The sequence below is a fragment of the Symphodus melops genome (genome assembly GCF_947650265.1).
Source record: "Symphodus melops genome assembly, chromosome: 7".
Lineage (NCBI taxonomy): Eukaryota > Metazoa > Chordata > Actinopteri > Labriformes > Labridae > Symphodus > Symphodus melops.
In genome coordinates this window covers 2,402,692-2,422,892 of record NC_136697.1, presented here as the reverse complement: position 1 = coordinate 2,422,892, position 20,201 = coordinate 2,402,692, and the positions used below count along the sequence as shown (strand labels likewise).

General features: G+C 40.6%; 2 protein-coding genes across 2 annotated transcripts in view; one reads left to right on the top strand and one right to left on the bottom strand.

Moving 5' to 3' along the window:
* The window catches only part of LOC306826866 (uncharacterized protein), a 35,774-nt gene extending 16,588 nt beyond the window's left edge, over positions 1 to 19,186 (top strand). The window contains exon 2 of the mRNA XM_079348409.1: positions 16,972 to 19,186. Within this exon, the coding sequence (XP_079204535.1) occupies positions 16,972 to 18,233 (1,262 nt within the window). The 3' untranslated portion in view covers positions 18,234 to 19,186. The remainder of the gene's footprint in view (positions 1 to 16,971) is intronic.
* LOC306827382 (uncharacterized protein) lies at positions 667 to 5,454 on the bottom strand. Its single transcript, XM_079349164.1, has 2 exons — positions 5,164 to 5,454; positions 667 to 3,281 (listed from the first exon to the last, which is right to left on the bottom strand). The coding sequence occupies exons 1-2, from the start codon at positions 5,327 to 5,329 to the stop codon at positions 1,756 to 1,758; spliced, it is 1,692 nt and encodes a 563-aa protein (XP_079205290.1). The 5' UTR covers positions 5,330 to 5,454; the 3' UTR covers positions 667 to 1,755.
* Positions 19,187 to 20,201: the final 1,015 nt, after the last annotated feature.

Below are 20,201 nucleotides of genomic sequence, written 5' to 3'. Positions count from 1 at the left end.
GCACGCTCCTCTTTCTTTAAAGTTTTGGCGCGCAAGCAACCTGAGGCCTAAAGAAAGGACAGCGTTCTGAATCCCGAGCTCAGATCATCTATTGAACGCAATAGAGGGTTTTTTGGAGAGTGTCTTATTCATAGATTGAATTAAAACGGTATTTAGAGACCGTAAAGATTTGTTTATTTAAAAGGATCCTGATTAGCTAACGCCAAGACGACAGCTCACAATCTTAATTGCAAGATTAAAAAAACAACACTGAAAGCATTTAGGCTATTAAGAAAATTAAAAAAATGTAAAAAAGAGAAAAGCAACATACATTTTACTTGTCACATAACACAACCTTGCTCAATCAATAATCAACATGGTAAATGGACTTGAGCTTGTATACATATAGCTTCTTACATCACAGAGCACACCCACCCATTCACACCCATTCACACTGATGGGCTGGGTATGTGGCCCATCCAGTATCTATCCATTCACGCACATTCTTACGCCCCAGACGCAGCAGGGGGAGCAATTTGGGGTTAAGTGTCTTGCCCAAGGACACATCGGACATGTTGCTCGCAGGAGCTGATCGAGGGGCGATGACTCTATCAACTGAGCCACAGCCGCCCTGTTTTTTTTTAGAACAAATACAATCTTAGTCTCTTTTAAAAACCAGTTTCTCCCTAGATATTACGAATCTCAACTGGAAGATTGTTCCAAAGCACAGTTGACCTTTATTATGAAAAAAAATCTCAGGGCAAAATGTGACTTTATGTGCGCAATGTGACAATTTTTGCATCATGTAAAGAAAACTTTCAGGTAAAGAAAAACCTATTTTTCTCGTCTTGGGGCAAAATGAGGGTTGGATTCACGACCATTCAACACTACTACCATGTTTCTAATGATGCAAAGCTTAATGCAAATGGGTGAAGCATCTCTTTAATTTGATAAACACATTTTACTGTATAAAACCAAACATAATCGTGTGGTCACGATTATGAAAATCCCAACAGTTGGGAGTTGTTTTAACGGATTGTTCTATTCCATATTAAACTGCAGTTTGTTTGTTATCTACAGCTCTTTACCCTCGTCAAACACGGTTAATGAAGCTCACATTGAGGAATGAGTTCAAAGAAAGATTTAAGAGTCTGTTCCAAGGTCATAATAGTTTCAGATTTTTATTTTGTTTTGACTTTTGTTTTCAGTTTCCCTTGAAAGGATGGCAGTAGCGTGTCCTGCGATGCTGCAGAGGATTAGCTCCCGTCTCAGGGGAGGGGTTGGGTGTCTGTCCTTACCTTGTGGAGGTTTTGTGTAGGCTTCAAGATAAGTGGGGGTTTTCTCCTAGAGATACAGTCCACATAGTTTTTTTGATATATGGTCACATTTAAAGTAATCCTGTCAGTGCAAACTCAAATAAAAAAAAAATATGCCCAGTGTCCTCTGCACTCTTCATTCATCCCATCATTGAGATGTTCTTGGTTTTAAATTCTGACATCAGGATTCTTATTAAGGGTTAAAGGTTTTCAGTGAACTCGACCTGGACCTGATCTGACTGTGGTCGCTCTGTATCAGGAACTCCTTTTCTTTACCAAAGAGATTTTAGACACTCAACACAAGTAGATGAAAGTCTTTCTCACTCTCCATCAGTTTATTTTACCATTGAACAGGATTAGCATTTCTCTACATCATGTGTCTTGTTAGATTTCCCTTAAAATTTAAATCTTTGACCAAACTCAGAGCAGTTCAGTCAGATTTTTCTTAGTATTGAATCTTTTACCCCTCAGAGAAGTTGAAGGGTTTCTCTCCTGTATGAATCAACATATGTCTGGTCAGACTTCCTTGGAGGTAAAATCTTTTACCACACTTAAAGCAACTGAAGGGTTGTTCTCCTGTGTGATTTGCCATGTGATGTGTCAAACTAGACTCACACGTGAATCTTTTTTCACACTCAAGGCAGCTGAAGTATTTCTCCCCTGTGTGAACTAACATGTGTGAGGTCAGACTTATGCTTTGGGTAAAACTTTTATTGCAAACATGGCACCTGAAGGGTTTCTCTTCAGTGTGACTCATCATGTGACTGGTCAGACTTCCCTCAGTACTAAACCTTTTACCACATTCAGAGCAGCTGAAGGGTTTCTCCCCTCTGTGGTTTGCCATGTGATATGCCAAATTACACTTATGGGTAAATCGTTTATCACACAGAGGGCAGGTGAAGGGTTTCTCTCCAGAGTGAAGTAATATGTGTGTGGCTAGACTTCTGCTCTGGGTAAAACGTTTACCACACTCAGAGCAGCTGAAGGGTTTCTCTCCTGTGTGAACTAACATGTGTGTGGCCAGACCTCCTCCTCGGGTAAAACTTTTACAGCAAATAGAGCAACTAAAGGGTTTCTCTCCGGTATGAACTAACATGTGTCTGGTCAGATTTCCTCTTTGTGTAAAACTTTTACTGCAAACAGAGCAGCTGAAGGGTTTCTCTCCAGTGTGAACTAACATGTGTGTGGTCAGAAGCTCTTTTCGGTTAAAACTTTTACCACACTCAGAGCACATATGTGCTCTCTTACCAGTCTTTATTTTCTTATTTTTCAAGTTTAATTCTGACAGTTCTTCTCTTGTCTCCTTCCAATCATCACTGTCATCAGTCTCTGGTTCATCAGAGTCTTCAGTCTTGACTTCAGTCTCTGGTTCATCAGAGTCTTCAGTCTTGACTTCAGTCTCTGGTTCATTAGAGTCTTCAGGCTTGACTTCAGTCTCTGGTTCATCAGAGTCTTCAGTCTTGACCTCAGTCTCTGGTTCATCAGAGTCTTCAGTCTTGACCTCAGTCTCTGGTTCATCAGAGTCTTCAGTCTTGACCTCAGTCTCTGGTTCATCAGAGTCTTCAGTCTTGACCTCAGTCTCTGGTTCATTAGAGTCTTCAGTCTGGACCTCAGTCTCTGGTTCATCAGAGTCTTCAGTCTTGAACTCAGTCTCTGGTTGTAAAGGTCTCTCTGGATCTGAGTCCCTCTCTGGTTCTGCTCCTCCACAGTCCTCTCCATCAGCTCCTGTTTCCATCTGTTCAGTTTGTCTGTGATGAAGCTGTGAGGACTGAGGTTTCTCTTCATCATCTTCACTCTTAACAGAGACAGGAGCGAAGGAGGACTTGGTGGTATCAGCCTCCTCCAGTCCTTGAAGCTGACTGATCCACACTTCCTCATGTTCTTCTTTAATGTGTTGGGGCTTAGTGTCCTCCTGGTCCAGAATGTGGCTCCACTCCTGCTGCTCAGGTGGAAGCTCTTCTTTACTCACCAACAGCTGCTGGACATCTGCAGGAGACAGTAAACAAACATTAACCATACTTAGACTGCTTGTTGAACATTAACAAGGTCTGTCAAATGATTTATTTTTTAATGGCTGAAAATTAAGACTTAATTGAAATTAATCACATTTTGATTTTATAATTAAGTTGTGGTAGATTGAAAAACGCACTCTATTAACTTTACCACTGAAAAAGAATTTGTTGAAAAAGTCAAAGTAAATGAAAGCAGCTGAAGAGGTTGAGTATAAAATAAAGTGAGGCTGCTGGGAGCCTGAGGCATCATCATGTCTGCTGCTATTAATACAAATAAGACCATTACATGGTACCAGGACAGGGTAAGAATCACACAGAGAGGAGGAAGCAACACAACATGGATGAATTAAAACCGCCAAGTTCGTTGAAACTGACTGGAAATGTGGATGCTAATTGGAGGACTTTCAAGCAGCAGTTCATGCTGTACATTGCGGCTGTCGGAGCGGACAACAAGTTCAAATCTGACCTCTCCTTGGTTTCTGATTCTGTCCTATCTCTAAAATAAAAGAATACAAAAGCCAATAAACATATCAACACAAAGTGAGATGTTTGATGTCACTGGAGGGAGATTACTTTACTATTATTTTGCATCTCTGCAGTTAATGTCATTAAAACTCTCACTGTGATTCATGCGTTAACGTTTACAACCCTAGTTTGAATATTTTAATGGACCTGATCAAGAAAAGCATGAAACGTTGATGCTATAATTCTATCCTGTCCTGTGCACTTACATCTTTTTTTAAATTTGTTTTGTCTTTTCTTTAATAAATCCTTCCAATGTAAGCAGTTCTCCTTTGGAGATTTAGCTTCTTTTGAATATGTGGCCCTTCAGTCAAACCCCCGAGCCGTGTTCTTAAATATTTACAGGCCACCTAAATACTGTGCAAACTTTTTCAATGATTTCACTGAACTGCTATCTGTGATCTGTATTGACTTTGACTATATTATTATTGTTGGTGATTTTAACATCCATGTTGACAACCCCCGAGGACAAAGGGACTAAAGAATGTGTTACACTTTGGACTGACTCAGCACGTGACAGAGCCCACACACTCTGGACTTAATCATCTCCAAGCTTGTTGTTTCAGATGTTGCCCTCTCTGATCACTCCTGTGTTTTATTTGAGAGAACTATCTCAGGGTACAAAAATATTCAAACTAAAGTGATCACAAAACGGGGTAACACTGAAAACACAAGTGAAATCTTTAACCAGGTTTTCTCTTCCACACATGCCCAGACTAAAGACAGTTTAAGTCCATTAGGTCCAGACTAAAGAGTGTTTAAGTCCATTAGGTCCAGACTAAAGACAGTTTAAGTCCAGTAGGTCCAGACTAAAGACAGTTTAAGTCCAGCAGGTCCAAACTAAAGACAGTTTAAGTCCAGCAGGTCCAAACTAAAGACAGTTTAAGTCCAGTAGGTCCAGACTAAAGACAGTTTAAGTCCAGTCCAGTAGGTCCAGACTAAAGAGAGTCTAAGTCCAGTAGGTCCAGACTACAGACCGTTTTAGTCCAGTAGGTCCAGACTAAAGACAGTTTAAGTCCAGTAGGTCCAGACTAAAGACAGTTTAAGTCCAGTAGGTCCAGACTAAAGACAGTTTAAGTCCAGTAGGTCCAGACTAAAGACAGTTTAAGTCCAGCAGGTCCAAACTAAAGACAGTTTAAGTCCAGTAGGTCCAGACTAAAGACAGTTTAAGTCCAGTAGGTCCAGACTAAAGACAGTTTAAGTCCAGTAAAGTCAATGATGTTGTTAGCAGGAGCTAGCTGCAGCTAACACTGTGACTCTGTGTTCGTCTATGAACTAAAGACTAAATGCTCTGCTCCCTGAAACATGTTTCCAGCAGTGGAAAGAAAACCTACCTGCTCTGTGCAGCTTGATTTCAGGTGTCAACATCACTTGCAGCAGTTTTCTTTGTCGGTGGAGCTCCTCTTTGTATCCACATGTTGTTTGTCCTGAGTTCTCTCTGTGAACCGCAGCGAGCAGCCGCCGTCTGAAGAGCTCTTTAAGGTCCTGAAAGCCGGACATTTGACCCCCCAACACATCCAAGACTCACAGAAGGTAAACTACACTCAACACTGACGATAACATTACGTTGGTCATCTAACGTACCCGACACAATATGCAAGCCTTAAAAGAGTCGGAAATAAACGTTTCTTTGGCAAACCAGTTTATTGGTGCATTACCGCCACCTGCTGAGCTGGTGGATCAGAATTCTGGCTTGGGCAAACAATAATTAAAAAAATAATTAAACATATACATGGATTGTGCTGCATTAAATTTAAAGTCAGTAATTTAAAACGTAAGTTAAAAGTTGGTCACAGTTAGAGTTAATAGATCAAACGTTTTGATTTAATTTAACGATTACATGTTTTCTACATTACTTCATGGTGTATACTGCCATCTGCTGGTCACGTGCTGCAGTTGAGCAGACAGAAGCACAGAGAGATGATGTTACATTTGGAATAATCTCAAACAATACAAATGAGGAACTTTGTCTTAATATGATTCTGTGTCTGGCAAAATTCTTTATACACAAAAATAGATTCTTAACATCATCCCCTAGTTTTGTCTCCTTTCTGAATGATTTCGAACTGTATCTCAAGTCCTTAAAACTAGTTAATGGTAAAAAAATGATATGATATTTTGAAAAACTTTCCCAAAGAATTGGACAACTAACTGTAGTGTATGGTATCCCAGGTTACATACGTGATGGTGCGGACGCAAGGGTTGTGTTGTACCGGATGTAGGAGAATAAAGCAGCATGTGAAACGCTCCCGGTGTGAGTAATTGGATATTGTGTGAATGCAACATTAATTTCGGTCAAAACACTACACTAACACATTATATACCCTTGTATATTTCATTCATTATTTATCTCTCTGTATAATTTGTTATTTTCTTCTCAGTTCAGACCTCATTTATTGTTCCTTTAAGACTGTTATTTAATTTTTCTAATTTAAAATGAAGTGCTAAATATTGACAACAATTGTAAAAATGTTTTATATTAAGTTGCAATTTTATGTACTTCTTTTCTGTTTGAACCACAAGAAATGTTTAATAAAGTTTTTGGGGAGGAAAGGGGGTGCATTCGGGTGCATTGTCCCTCCTATCTACTTTCACTATCCACTTTACCTTACCCCCGTGAAAACGTCACAGGGTTAAGGAAAGGTGTTAGGAGAATTCATAAAGGACTTAGGAAAAGGCGATCGCGTTGTTTTGACAATCCGACCGCACTTTTACTAGGTGATTGTAATGATATGTGTATGTCTTTACAATGTTACACATCTGACCAGTAGGTGGCAGTATAACATGAGTTACAACAGGTTGATACAAGAGAGAAGAGAACGTGTTCGACACGAGTTGATAAAAAGAAAAGCAGCTAGTCCAGCTAGCTGAAGACGAAACAATGTGTTTTTATTAATACAAATAAGACCATTACATGGTACCAGGACAGGGTAAGAATCACACAGAGAGGAGGAAGCAACACAACATGGATGAATTAAAACCGCCAAGTCTGGAAATGTGGATGCTAATTGGAGGACTTTCAAGCAGCAGTTCATGCTGTACATTGTGGCTGTCGGAGCGGACAACAAGTCAGATGCTAGAAAAATAGCCATACTGCTCACCGTTGCAGGCACAGAAGCAATTGAAGTCTTCAATACCTTTGTGTTTGCTCAACCAGAGGATAAAGAAAAGCTCGACGTAATCATAAAAATGTTTGACGATCACTGCCTCTCGAAAAAGAATGAAACGTATGAAAGGTACGTGTTTAGGTACAACACCAGGGAGAGTCCTTTGACAACTTTCTCACTGAGCTTAAGCTAAAGGCACAGTCCTGTCATTTCAAAGATCTCAAAGACTCTATGATAAGAGATCAGATTGTGTTTGGGATTAATGATAAGAGGATCAGAGAAAAATTCACATTAGACAGTGCTGTTAAAATATGCCAGGATAGTGAGCTAGCAAGCCAGCACGTGTTGACCTTTGATGAGTCCACACATGTCAGTGAGGAAAGATAGTGAGGCTATTAACACGTTGTCAGTAAAAGGAAAACCCAAGTGGAAATTTAAGGATAGAAACAAAGACAACGAGATGTTTACTTGTAAGAGATGTGGTGAAAAGCACAAACCGAGACAGTGCCCTGCATTCAGAAGAACATGTGCAAAGTGTAAAGGACAAAATCATTATGCCAAAATGTGTCTCTCCAAAGACAGGAAGAAAGGACACAAGGTGCATGCTGTGGAAGAAACAGATGACAGTGATGATTTGAGTGAAACATTCTTCATAAAGACAGTGTCAAGTGACGACCATGAGAGCACACAGGGTGCTGATCAGACTGTAAGTTCAGTGACTTGTGACAAGTGGACAGCACCACTGATAGTCAATGGCACGATCATACCTTTTAAGATTGACACTGGAGCTAAAGCCAATTTAATAAATGAAGAGGATCTGAAAACATTTAGAGAAAAGCCTAAAAAGATAGCTGTCAAAACCAAAGCACTGAAGGCTTACAACAGGCAGTCAATCGACACAAAGGGACAATGTAGACTCAAGGTAACAGCGAAAGGCAAACAGTTCAGCCTATTGTTTGTCATAGTGCCACATGGGCATGAATCCCTCCTAGGAGACAAAGCATCTGAAACACTAGGATTGGTGAAAAGGATCTACCAGATTAACAGTGAGAACCAAATGATGGATAAACAGCACAGAGAGCCGAACTACATGCATGGTGAGGAAAGACTTTCCAAATGTATTTAAGGGACATACATTACATTACACGTACAAAATCCAGCTCAAGGATGATGCCACGCCTGTAGTGCATGCTCCAAGAAGAGTGCCTGCACCGCTTCGAGCCAGCTTGAAAAAAAAGCTGGACAGAATGACACAACTTGTCATAGAGCGAGTGGAAGAGCCAACAGACTGGGTTAACTCCATCACTTTTGTCAAGAAGAAAACTGGTGATCTAAGAATCTGCCTTGATCCCAAATACTTAAATGAAAATATTAAAAGAGAACACTACCAAATTCCCAAAAGAGAAGAGATTACCAGCGAGATGTATGCTGGATGGATGCTTCACAGGGGTTTTGGCAACTGAAGTTGGACCCAGAGAGCAGTAAGTACCTGAGAGTTGAAAAGAGTGGACTCAAACTAAATGAGAGCAAATGTCAGTTTGGAGTCACAGAAATGACCTTCTTGGGAGACAAGATTTCTGCAGGGGGGGTGGAGCCTGATCAATCAAAGGTGCAAGCAATATTTGACATGCCTCCTCCCACAGACAAGAAAGGTGTCTTGCGAGCTATGGGGATGATAAACTTCCTGGGAAAGTTTATCCCTAATCTGTCCAACAAGACAGCATGCCTGAGAGAGCTGCTTCAGCACAACACAGTGTTTGTTTGGACAGTTCGGCACGAGAATGAACATGGTAACAGCTTCACTTCCTGCATCTGTCATGTTGCAGCAAATTGTGAGAGAAACGGAAAAAGATCCTGTGCTGAGGAAAGTGGTCCACAATATCTGTAATGGCTGGCCAAAAGGAAGCTGCCCACAGTTCTATTCTGTGCGAGCAGACTTGAGTGTGGCTAATGGCCTTGTACTGAGACAGAACAGGATTGTCATTCCTTTATCCATGCGGCAGGATATACTTCATCGTATACACGAGGGGCATCTGGGAACAGAAAAATGCAAACGAAGAGCCAGAGAAACAGTTTACTGGCCAGGTATTAACAAAGACATTGACAACATGATAGGAAAATGTGACACATGTCTCAGGCACCACTACAAACAATCAAAAGAACCGATGCTGACTGCAGAACTACCAACAGCACCATGGCAGAAGGTGGGTACCGATCTATTCCACCTGAATGGTAAAGACTATCTCTTGTTAATAGACTATTATTCTAACTATCCTGAGGTAGCACAGCTTTCAAGTACACCTGCACAGTCTGTCATCACACATATTAAAAGTTTCTTTGCCAGACATGGGATCCCACAGTGTGTGATCAGTGACAACGGTCCCCAGTACAGCAGTGCTGACTTTAGGGAGTTTGCAAGGCTCTATGGATTCCAACATTGTACCTCAAGCCCCCTTTATCCACAGGCAAACGGTCAGGCTGAGAAAGGAGTCCAGATTGCAAAGAGACTGTTAAAAAAGGCAAGCGATGGTAACAGTGATCCTTACTTTGTTACTTAGCTTTGTTAAGTTACAGAACGGCAGCTCTTGAGTGTGGTGTGTCTCCTGCGGAACTCCTCATGGGACGCAAACTGCGCACTACACTTCCTCGCCTTTCAGAAGAAAATAACAACAAAGAACTGGTTTACAAAAAGCTTCAGCTCAAGCTTAAACGGAAAATGCACTACGACAAAACAGCAAGGAGTCTGGAACCTCTTCAGGAAGGAGATGTTGTGAGGATTGAGGATCCTGATTCTTGGAAAAGAAAAGCAACTGTTCAAAGCGAAGTAGGTCCCAGGTCTTTCAGTGTTTCGGAGAAACAGACGGAGTTTGTTGAAGACACAGGAGGATATTAAAGAACAAATCCAAGAGACTGAGTCTGACACTAGAGATGAAGTGACACCAAATATGAAGAACAATATACAAGATGAACCTGCTGCATCTACTCCAGTAACTGAAACATTATCTTTGAGAAGGTCCACCAGACAGAGGAAACCACCAGACAGACTAATTGAAGAATAGTTACATGAGTTTTGTTTTGAAGACAAACAGCGGTTTATGTTAGAAATAATAATGCTGAAGTTATGTTTGAAAGTTGGGATGTGATAAAAGTTTAAGTTTTGTGTTGAAGAGGTAAAATGATTGAATGTGCATTTATTCACAGTGAAGTAAGAGGACAGCTGTGATGTATATGTTCTTTACATGCATTTTGAATGTTAAGCATGTTTGCACTTGAAGACTGAAAGTGTTTGAAGATTTCTGTTTATGTTATACTGACCTGTTTGGAAAGGGGATGTAATGATATGTGTATGTCTTTACAATGTTACACATCTGACCAGTAGGTGGCAGTATAACATGAGTTACAACAGGTTGATACACAAGAGTAAGAGAACGTGTTCGACATGAGTTGATAAAAATAAAAGCAGCTAGTCCAGCTAGCGTGAAGACGAAACAATGTGTTTTTATTAATACAAATAAGAACATTACAGTGATGTCATAATAATGTGATGGCGGCGGAGGTTAGTGACGAGTCTGCCGAGGTGGAACTACAGTTTTCAGAAAATGGACTACAAAAAGCTCATCTAAAAATGTTTCCTGTGCCTTCTTACCAGTGAAATAATGCTAAAAACCACGAGGTGTAAATAAAAATAAAAGGCTTTATTAGATACCAGGAAACTTCACTGTGATGGTTTTATAACATCAACATCACGTTCACAGTTTACCTCTGGATTTAACATTGATCAAAATTGTTTAAGATAAATTACTGAAGTGCTAACCTCTATGATCTGCGTCTCTTTTCCTTTTCCTTTAAACAAGGTTTTATAAATAACAGCAAATCATCTCCTCAAACATGATACAAGAATGTATAAAAGCAATGTTCATCTTCTTCACACACAATAAAAAGAAATGAAATAAATTCAAAGGCTGTAAATAATTAGAAGTCAAATCAATGTGCACATTGGCTCAATCTCATGTCCCTGAAGAACAACCTGCAGTCTGTTTCAAACCAAAAGGACAGTTTCTACTGACTAAAAGATTTCATTTTGAATTGTCTATAATTATTGATTATTATTAAACAGTTTGGACTGAACCTAGCCTGTATTTAGACAACCAACTCTGTATTTTATAAACAGATATTTATGTGTCAGGATACTGAAAATGATTGATTAGAATCTAAATGACGAAACGTTCAGAAGATAAATAAGTGAGAATATAAAACGGACTCCTCTTCATCAGACTCTTTTTAATCCCAGCTCATCACAGAGCGACTCTTTACAAACTCACTGATGTTCATCATCTGTTTAAATGTCCCACGCTCCGTTTAGCCTCTTTTTAATGTCCCTCTTTTCTCCCGTATTAAACTCTGCTCATGTTGAGAAGTTTCACTGAAGTCTGATCCTCTGCAGCGTCCAATCAGTGAGTGATATACGAGAAGGGGGCGTGTCTGTCAGTGAAAAGACTTCCGTGAAGTCAGCTCTCGTGTCTCCTCGGTCATCGCTCCTCGGATCAGCCTCCTCTCTCCTCGATCCTCTCTCCTCCGTTCATTATAAGAGCTTTGGAACGATCCTCAACATGGCGGCTTTGGAACTACTTCCGGTTCGGCCGAGGACTGACCGAGGAGACTGCAAATAAGACACTTGGGATGCACCCTTAGTCTTCGTGAACGCTCGGATATGGGTCGAGTCGCTTTAAAAGTTGCGGCTGCAATGAATTGTGGGGCGGCACTTTCTTATCTCCTTTGGTAAAGGATGGTCTGGTGTTTCCTAAAGGAGGTTATAAAGGAAGCATTAAGCCACCTTTCCTTAACTTCTAGAGAATTCGAACGACTCTTATCATGGCCGCCACTTAACAGCTTCCGGGGTGATGGAAAAAAATGCTGGTGAAAGTGGATAGGAGGGACAATCCGAACGCACCCAGAGGGTTTGTCACTGCTGAAGTGGTTTTCTGTTAAGCTTGTGCCTTGGAGAACATTTGTCTGTACGTTTTACATGTAATTCATGATAAACTGTCGACATATAAACACAAAATTGACATGAGGATGTTTTAGTCTTACATATACTTTGCTAAGTATACTTTGCTCACTGATGTGAACTGTAGGAGGTAACTCTGCTTTGATAGCATGTGCATTAGTGTTTTTTTTAGCAGTATTAGGCTGTTGTATGTTTGCTTGTTTTTAGATAGCCATGCTTAACAGTAAACACTTATTAACTGTACTGACATATTGTTATTGTCTTTGTAATATTTAAGTTTTACACATACACACAAAAAAACCCAAGTAATATCAAGGTAAGACAAGCCTTGTGTTGAGTTTCTTCTGGCTGTCTAACTCTATACACTAGAATGTGCAGAAAGGTCAGTACATGTGTTCTTTTTAGGAATTTTATTAACTGTTTCTAAGTTTGGTCTCTTTTTTTTCTCCAAGATTTCCTCATGTAAAATAACTCATCAGTTGCTTAAATGTTTCCCCTAGTCTCTTTCCTTGTCGCTAATACAACTGACTCTGTGAAACTGGCTACAAAGAAAAGTTTGTCATCAACAGAGTTTCTAAGTCTCATGGAGGATTCTACTAGGCTTTGGTCAGACTGCTGCCCAAATCAGATTTTTCCCAAATCTGAAAAGAATCCGATCTAACTGACTGAATGTCCACATTACAAATTGCGAGTGACCAGATCTGATCTGCCTGTCCACAGTGACGAGGTCTGATCCACATTGGTTTCTATGGTAACAGGTTACGCCCAGCAAAAACAACAGCAAAATGGATGACAGAGAAGTTTGTCTATTTCTGACACAAACAATTTTACAGAGCTGTGCTTTACGACATGTTTGTTTTTGATCTGCGTCTTCGTTATTTTTCGATGGTGTCACATTGAGAGTGACACAGAAGACACATTGAAGCAACTGAGATGTTTAGATTAAGTCGGATCTGTAGGAATCCAATTTCAAACCACCTCAAGTGGTTTGAACCAGATTTGAAAAAATCAGATCTCATGGCTTTTTGTGTTCAGACTGACAAAAAATCAAACCACATACAATCTGGATGAGCTAAAAATCAGATTTGGAGATGCAATGTGAACAAGGCCTAAGTGTAGCATCTCTGGAGCTGTAGAATCAGACGAAAGCTTCAGACTGTCAGAGGTAAGATCTGTGAAATGTATGATGTAAAAAGAGCTCTTGCAAATGTGTACAAATAAACCATAACCATGAACAAAAATGTTATTAAAGCAACAATATATAACTTTTCCGCCCGAGAATGTTTGCTTTTAAGTCCATCTAACAGCTTAATCACGTTCAACAAGGAGAATGTAGTCTCTTGTATGTCTATACAGCGGCCCACTGCCTCAATATATTCCACTATATAATCTTGAAACGAGGTAATGTCAGAAGTACATACTGCTTTATGGCACCAGGAGTTAGCCAGACTGCCAGCTGTGGGTTATCTTGCAGTATGCTCGGCCCGGTTAAACTGGTTTCTGGTCCTGGAGTGTGATGTAAACAACAGCTCATCTGGAGGTCATGAACACTATTAAAATAAAACTGTCAACAATCATATCTTCTGTCATTTATACATAATACCCTTGGTTGAAATATGATTGGCATTATATTAAAGCTGTATGATACTTTTCAGCTTTTCAGGTTCCATAATAGAAACAATATGTGATAATAAAGAAAGCTAAGGACCCTGTAACTGCAGCAGCTTGTCAAGCTGTCACAAATGCACTGTACAGTCTAAATAGCAGGAAAATCTGAGGCGGTAATCTAACCAGTGTGTTTCTGCATTGTGTTAATTGTAAATTGATGCTGTGACATCAGGATTCTTCTCCATCTCTTCTCTTTTAAATCGTCAAAAGAAAAGCACAGGCAGAATTCCTCGTCCGCTCCAGATCTCACACAGATTAAAGAAGTGTAAAGACTGTTCCACAAGGCCATGCAATAACAATAAACACTCAATTTAGTAATAAACACGTATACACTAACATAGAATATAATGTAAAAAATAAAAAGGGATTATTTGAATCTACAAAATAATAAAATATGGAATAGAACACTGTAAAGAGTGTAAAGTGTCAGTGTGTAAAGTGTATCGGTAAAAAGGAAAAGGCTTCTGCTGAAATGTAGCAGAAAGGACAATATGGTTTGAACTAGGGTGAGGTTAGGATATTGTGGTGGAGCCAGTTACTTAAAGGTAATTGGTAAACGTCCTGATGGTCTGTGTCAGTGTGGGAAGGAGGAAACAGTCCGACGTGTTGTGTTTGTGTGGTAATTAGGCATTTAGTCAGGGAGGTATCTGACTTGAGACTCTCATCCTTCTCATTTAAGTCCAGACAGTGGAAATAAATGCCCAATGTGTTGCAGGCACAGTTCTTTGTTTCTTCCACACTACTGGCCTATATCAAAGGATATGAAATATTTATAAACTCCTAGAGTGTAGAGAGCAGCATTACACCCTACAGTGTACAGCCTGCCGGAATTCTAACAGAAGAAGAAGCTTCTGCGCATGTGTCGGAGCCTTGGCTGTGTCAGAGGACCATCACTAGCTCTGTCTATTTGTCCTAATTCTACACAAACTTTACCGTCCAACTCAATGATATGTGATCGTCTGAGTCTCTAATGCAACATACCGACGTTTTCAGCAGAAAGTGCTCCCGAAATGACGACCAACACGAAGCAGTGTTCAGGCAGCAGGAGTACGCTGATTGACGGCCACGATGACGCTAAGATTCAGGTCTGTACCGAAAGCTCCAACAGAAAAGATGCGAAGAACCCCCCAGCAACTATAAAGAAGGAAACTGGGCCAGACGAAGGTAGGGAAGGAATGAACGAAGTCCTGCACGCAAAAAACAGCTAAGTGGAAAAGTGGACACTATGTAGACTGATACAGTGACGCTAGCTACCATAGCTAAAGCAATTAGTTCAATGCGGCAGAAATAAAGGACTACAAAGTCCAGCTTCAGACCACAAACCGAGAAGGCTCCACTTTAAAGGTGAACAATGCAGAGTTCACAGAGTCCTGAAACTCTCTGCTCTGTAGTGAGCCCGCGCATTTATCAGAGCCTTTACGGTAAACAAGAAGAGGGTCGTGAGGACACGTGACACTGGAATGAAAGTAAATACTTCAAAATAAAAGATAGATCATGATACTTATTATAATTTATTATTACCTTGTAGGGAAATTCTGCCTAATGAACAAGTTATACACAGGCCAAAATACACCATCCTGTGCAATGATGGAGCAGTTTCTGAGGAGGAGTTTGAGTTTTTGTGTTCTGTGCCTTGCTTAAGGACACCTTGGCAGTGCTCAGGAAGTGACTGGCACCTCTCCAACGACCAAAGCCCCTACACACTAAGCTACTGCTGAACCTGCAGAATTTAAAACAGAGAGATCACTTTGCATTCTACATATACAGTAGATAGAAAGCACCAGTAGCATGTGATTTCCCTGTTTTAAACTGCACATGAAACTAATGTCTTGATGGGTTTGCAAATAATCACAATAACCTATGAAGACATTGCTTTAATGTGTCGAGTTTCAAGTCTGTCCACCTCTGTGTGTAAAGTTTCAAGTCTCTCCACCTCTCTATGTAAAGTTTCAAGTCTCTCCACCTGTGTGTAAAGTTTCAGTTTGTTTGTGTTTATATAGAGTTTTATACCATGAAGATTATCTCGAGTGAATCTGTCCAACAGTGTTCAGCGGTGGGTGCATGGCACAAGATCAGTCTCAATATTCATGACTGCAAAAAGAAGAATTCACAGTTGTATTTTGTTATTCACAGTATGTATAAATGACTGTCAACAGATTTTTCCATGCACACACAAATGTACAAGAAATGTTTCAGAAACGTTTTTCTGATTTTTTTTTAATTAATTAATTAATTTTATATATATACTTAATTAATCCCGCGAGGGGAAATTCGGTTTTCACTCTGCATTAATGGAGAGGTCTCAGAGTGAGGGGGCTGTCCACAGAGAGCGCCCCAGAGCAGTTTTTGGGGTTCGGTGCCTTGCTCAGGGGCACTTCGGCAGTGCTCAGGAAGTGGACTGGCACCTCTCCAGCTACCAGACCAGTTTCCGGACTTGGTCCGTGCCGGGACTTGAACCGGCGACCCTCCGGTTCCCAATGCAAGTCCCTACAGACTGAGCTACTGCCGCCCTCAAATTCACACAAATATGTATTGTTTTATAAATATGTAATAGAAATCCAGAAATATGATATTCACATATATTTTAATAACATATTTGGATTTAGTTACACTTAGAAACAAACTGTTCTGTCTGCATTTACAAACTTTTGGTCATCTGTGAACCTGACAGTGTGTGAGATTTGAGACTTGAGATTTTGACACTCCCGTTCAGTGCTCTGGTCAACAATGTGACTCACTTACACACCGATCAAACACACACTCTCCTCCACTCTGCCTTTCCTCACTACACACGCACATGCGCACTGAGCTGTGCACAAATGGGCATACTAGTGTAGCACTAGCTGAAAGTTTGCAGAATCACAAGTTTGTACTGTACAGATCCAAATATATTTTTAAAACATAGGTGGATATCATAACAAATATATTTGTTGATAGTCATTTACATATAACGCACAAAATACAATTGTGAATCCTTCTGTGTGCAGTCATAAATGTTTTAGTTACTGATGCCCTCACTTTATTTTTTACACAACCTCTTCAGCTGGTTTCATTTACTTTGTTCTTTTTTCTGTGGTTAAGTTATCAAGTATGTCAGTTTACCAGAAGTTCCTTATTTTCTTTCAAAATAAAAGTAGGTTTGTATCCAAAAAGGAAGTAAAGTAACCTCAGTTTAAAGTAACCTCAAAATTAACACATTACCAACTTTTTCTATGCAAAATCAGTGCATTCGAAACGTGATCAAAATGGGATAAAATCCAATTAACTATTAATGACTACACAGCCATCATTTGACAGACCTTGTTAATGTTCAACAAGCAGTCTAAGTATGGTTAATGTTTGTTTACTGTCTCCTGCAGATGTCCAGCAGCTGTTGGTGAGTAAAGAAGAGCTTCCACCTGAGCAGCAGGAGTGGAGCCACATTCTGGACCAGGAGGACACTAAGCCCCAACACATTAAAGAAGAACATGAGGAAGTGTGGATCAGTCAGCTTCAAGGACTGAAGGAGGCTGATACCACCAAGTCCCCCTTCACTCCTGTCTCTGTGAAGAGTGAAGATGATGAAGAGAAACCTCAGTCCTCACAGCTTCATCACAGACAAACTGAACAGATGGAAACAGGAGTTGATGGAGAGGACTGTGGAGGGGCAGAACCAGAGAGAGACTCAGATCCAGAGAGACCTTTACAACTAGAGACTGAGGTCAAGACTGAAGACTCTGATGAACCAGAGACTGAGGTCAAGACTGAAGACTCGGATGAACCAGAGACTGATGACAGTGATGATTGGAAAGAGACAAGAGAAGAACTGTCAGAATTAAATTTGAAAAAGAAGAAACTAAAGACTGGAAAGAGAGCACATATGTGCTCTGAGTGTGGTAAAAGATTTAACCAAAAGGCGCATCTGACCACTCACATGTTAGTTCATACAGGAGAGAAACCCTTCAGCTGCTCTCAATGTGATAAAAGATTTACCCATAAGTGTAATTTGAAATATCACATGGCAAATCACAGAGGGGAAAAACCCTTCAGCTGCCTTTTATGCAGTAAAAGATTTAACCAAAAAAGGCATCTGAGTAGCCACATGTCAGTTCATACAGGAGAGAAATCCTTCAGCTGTTCTGATTGTGGTAAAATATTTAGCCGTAAATCTAGTTTGACATATCACATGGCAAATCACAGAGGGGAGAAACCTTTCAGCTGCCTTGAGTGTAGTAAAAGATACTACCGACAAATAGATGTGACAAGACACATGTTAGTTCATACAGGAGAGAAACACTTCAGCTGCTCCATGTGTGGGAAAAGGTTTAGTACAAAGGGAAATTTGACAAGACACATGATGATTCACAGTGAAGAAAAAGCTTTCAGCTGCTCTCAGTGTGAGAAAAGATTTACACATAGATCTAGTTTGACATATCACATGCTAGTTCATGCTGGAGAGAAACCCTTCAATTGCTCTGTTTGCAGTAAAAGTTTCACAAAGAGAGCAAGTCTGGCCAGACACCTGTTAGTTCATACAGGAGAGAAACCCTTCAGCTGCTCTCAATGTGAGAAAAGATTTAGCCATAAGTCCAGTTTGACATACCACACTGCAAAGCACACAGGAGAGAAACCCTTCAGCTGATCTGAGTGCAGTAAAATGTTTAGTCCTAAATGAAATCTACCCAGACACATGATGATTCACACTGTAGAGAAATGCTAATCCTGTTAATGGTAAAAGTGAGCCAAAGGAATCCAACATCACTAATATTTATTCATAAGTATTTATTGACTAACAGATGCATAACTGCTGCTATAAAGGGATATAAGACAGTTCTATTGACAGACATCTGTCTCTACTTTGTTGACATCCATCCATTTTCTACCGCTTATCCGGGCCCGGGTCGCGGGGGTAGCAGTCTTGGCAGAGACGCCCAGGCCTCCTCCTGGAAGGACATGCCCGGAACACCTCCAGAGGGAGGCGTCCTCGTGGCATCTGGAACAGATGCCCGAGCCACCTCAGCTGACTCCTCTCGATGTGATGGAGTAGCGGCTCTACTCCTTGTAGAGCACATCCCTGTTGTCCTCACCCTAGCTTAAAGAGTGTGCCTGGCCATTTCAGCCACTGGTATCCGGGATCTCATTCTAAAGCATGACCTAAAGCTCATGACCATAGGTGAGGGTAGGAACGAAAATCGACCGGTAAATCGAGAGCCTCACCTTTCAGCTTAGCTTCTTCCCCACGATGGACCGATACAGCGACCGCATGACTGCGGATGCTGCCCTGAACCGTCTGTTGATCTCAAGCTCCATCTTCTTCACACAACTCATGTGTTACCTTGTAATAAATAAACTGCAGAGTGAGAGAGACTTTCATCTATTTGTGTTGAGTGTCTAAAGTCTCTTTGCTAAAGAAAAGGAGTTCAGCAGATCCTGATGCAGAGCGACTACAGTCATTGGTTTCAGGATTAACATGAAAACCTTAAACCCTTAAAGCATCCAATATTTCTCAGTTTTGGTGTGCTTGGGCGCAAGTAACAGAGTATTTGTATTCAACGGTTACTTTATCTATTGGCTGTGCCTAATGGCTTTGTGTAAACATGCAAGTTGTAGTTCGATTTGTAAGGTTAGAAACTTTTTGGATCTTTTTGTTGACTTTCTGCTTCCGGTAAAGCTGCTAAATATCACACAATAATGATGTTATAATTCAGTCTGTTATGAATAATATCTGCAGGGATGTTTATTCTGACATCAAATCTTTCTCATTAGGCATAAAAAGGATCATATCACTGACTTGTGAAAATAAATAGTTTGCAATCATCTATGTCAAAAGCTGCGTTACCATGGATTGTTTATGCACTGCTAACTGAAGTACGGAACAGGTCAGCCAACGCGCAGACTGGATCCAAATAAATCCAGTGAAATTTGATGCATAAAGTTTTATTGCAAATCAAAGTCAACCAAAAATATATGAAGACCATCCATTAACCTAAAAAAACATGTAATGCTTATCGTTAAACAGGACTACTGAGCCTGCGGTCAACTACAGTATGCGTTGTGACTCGTCTTCCCCCCGGTGCGCTCTGCACTCCAACTTATAGAGGTCTTAGTCTCACAGAGCGGACCTGACTTTGTCCATCAGGTTTGGTCTACAGGACCCTGCCCAGTGGCCATGACCACTGAGGAGCAGTGGGGTCAACCACTAGGACAGTCTCTCCAACACTAAAGTTCTTTTTTACTTTTGTCCACTTCTGCCTCTCCTGAAGCAGCACGATATTCCTTTGTCCATGGGTACCAGAAAAGATCGGCCATATACTGGACCTGTTTCCAGCAGCACCTTGCATAGAGGTCAGATTTCAGGAAGGTTTCAGGGGGTAAGATAGGCTGTGCTTTAAGCAGGAGGATGTGATTTGGAGGCAGTGGCTCTAAGTCATAAGGTTCAGAGGAAACTGCTGAAAGGGGGCGACTGTTGAGAATGGACTTCACCTCACAGGAAACAGTTTGGAAACAGTTTGAAGGCCTTCATCATTGATGGTTCGCTGATTGAGGGTGAAGTTCAGTAGACAGATCTTATGAGTCTTTCCCAGACCCCTCTATGATGTGATGCTGCTTG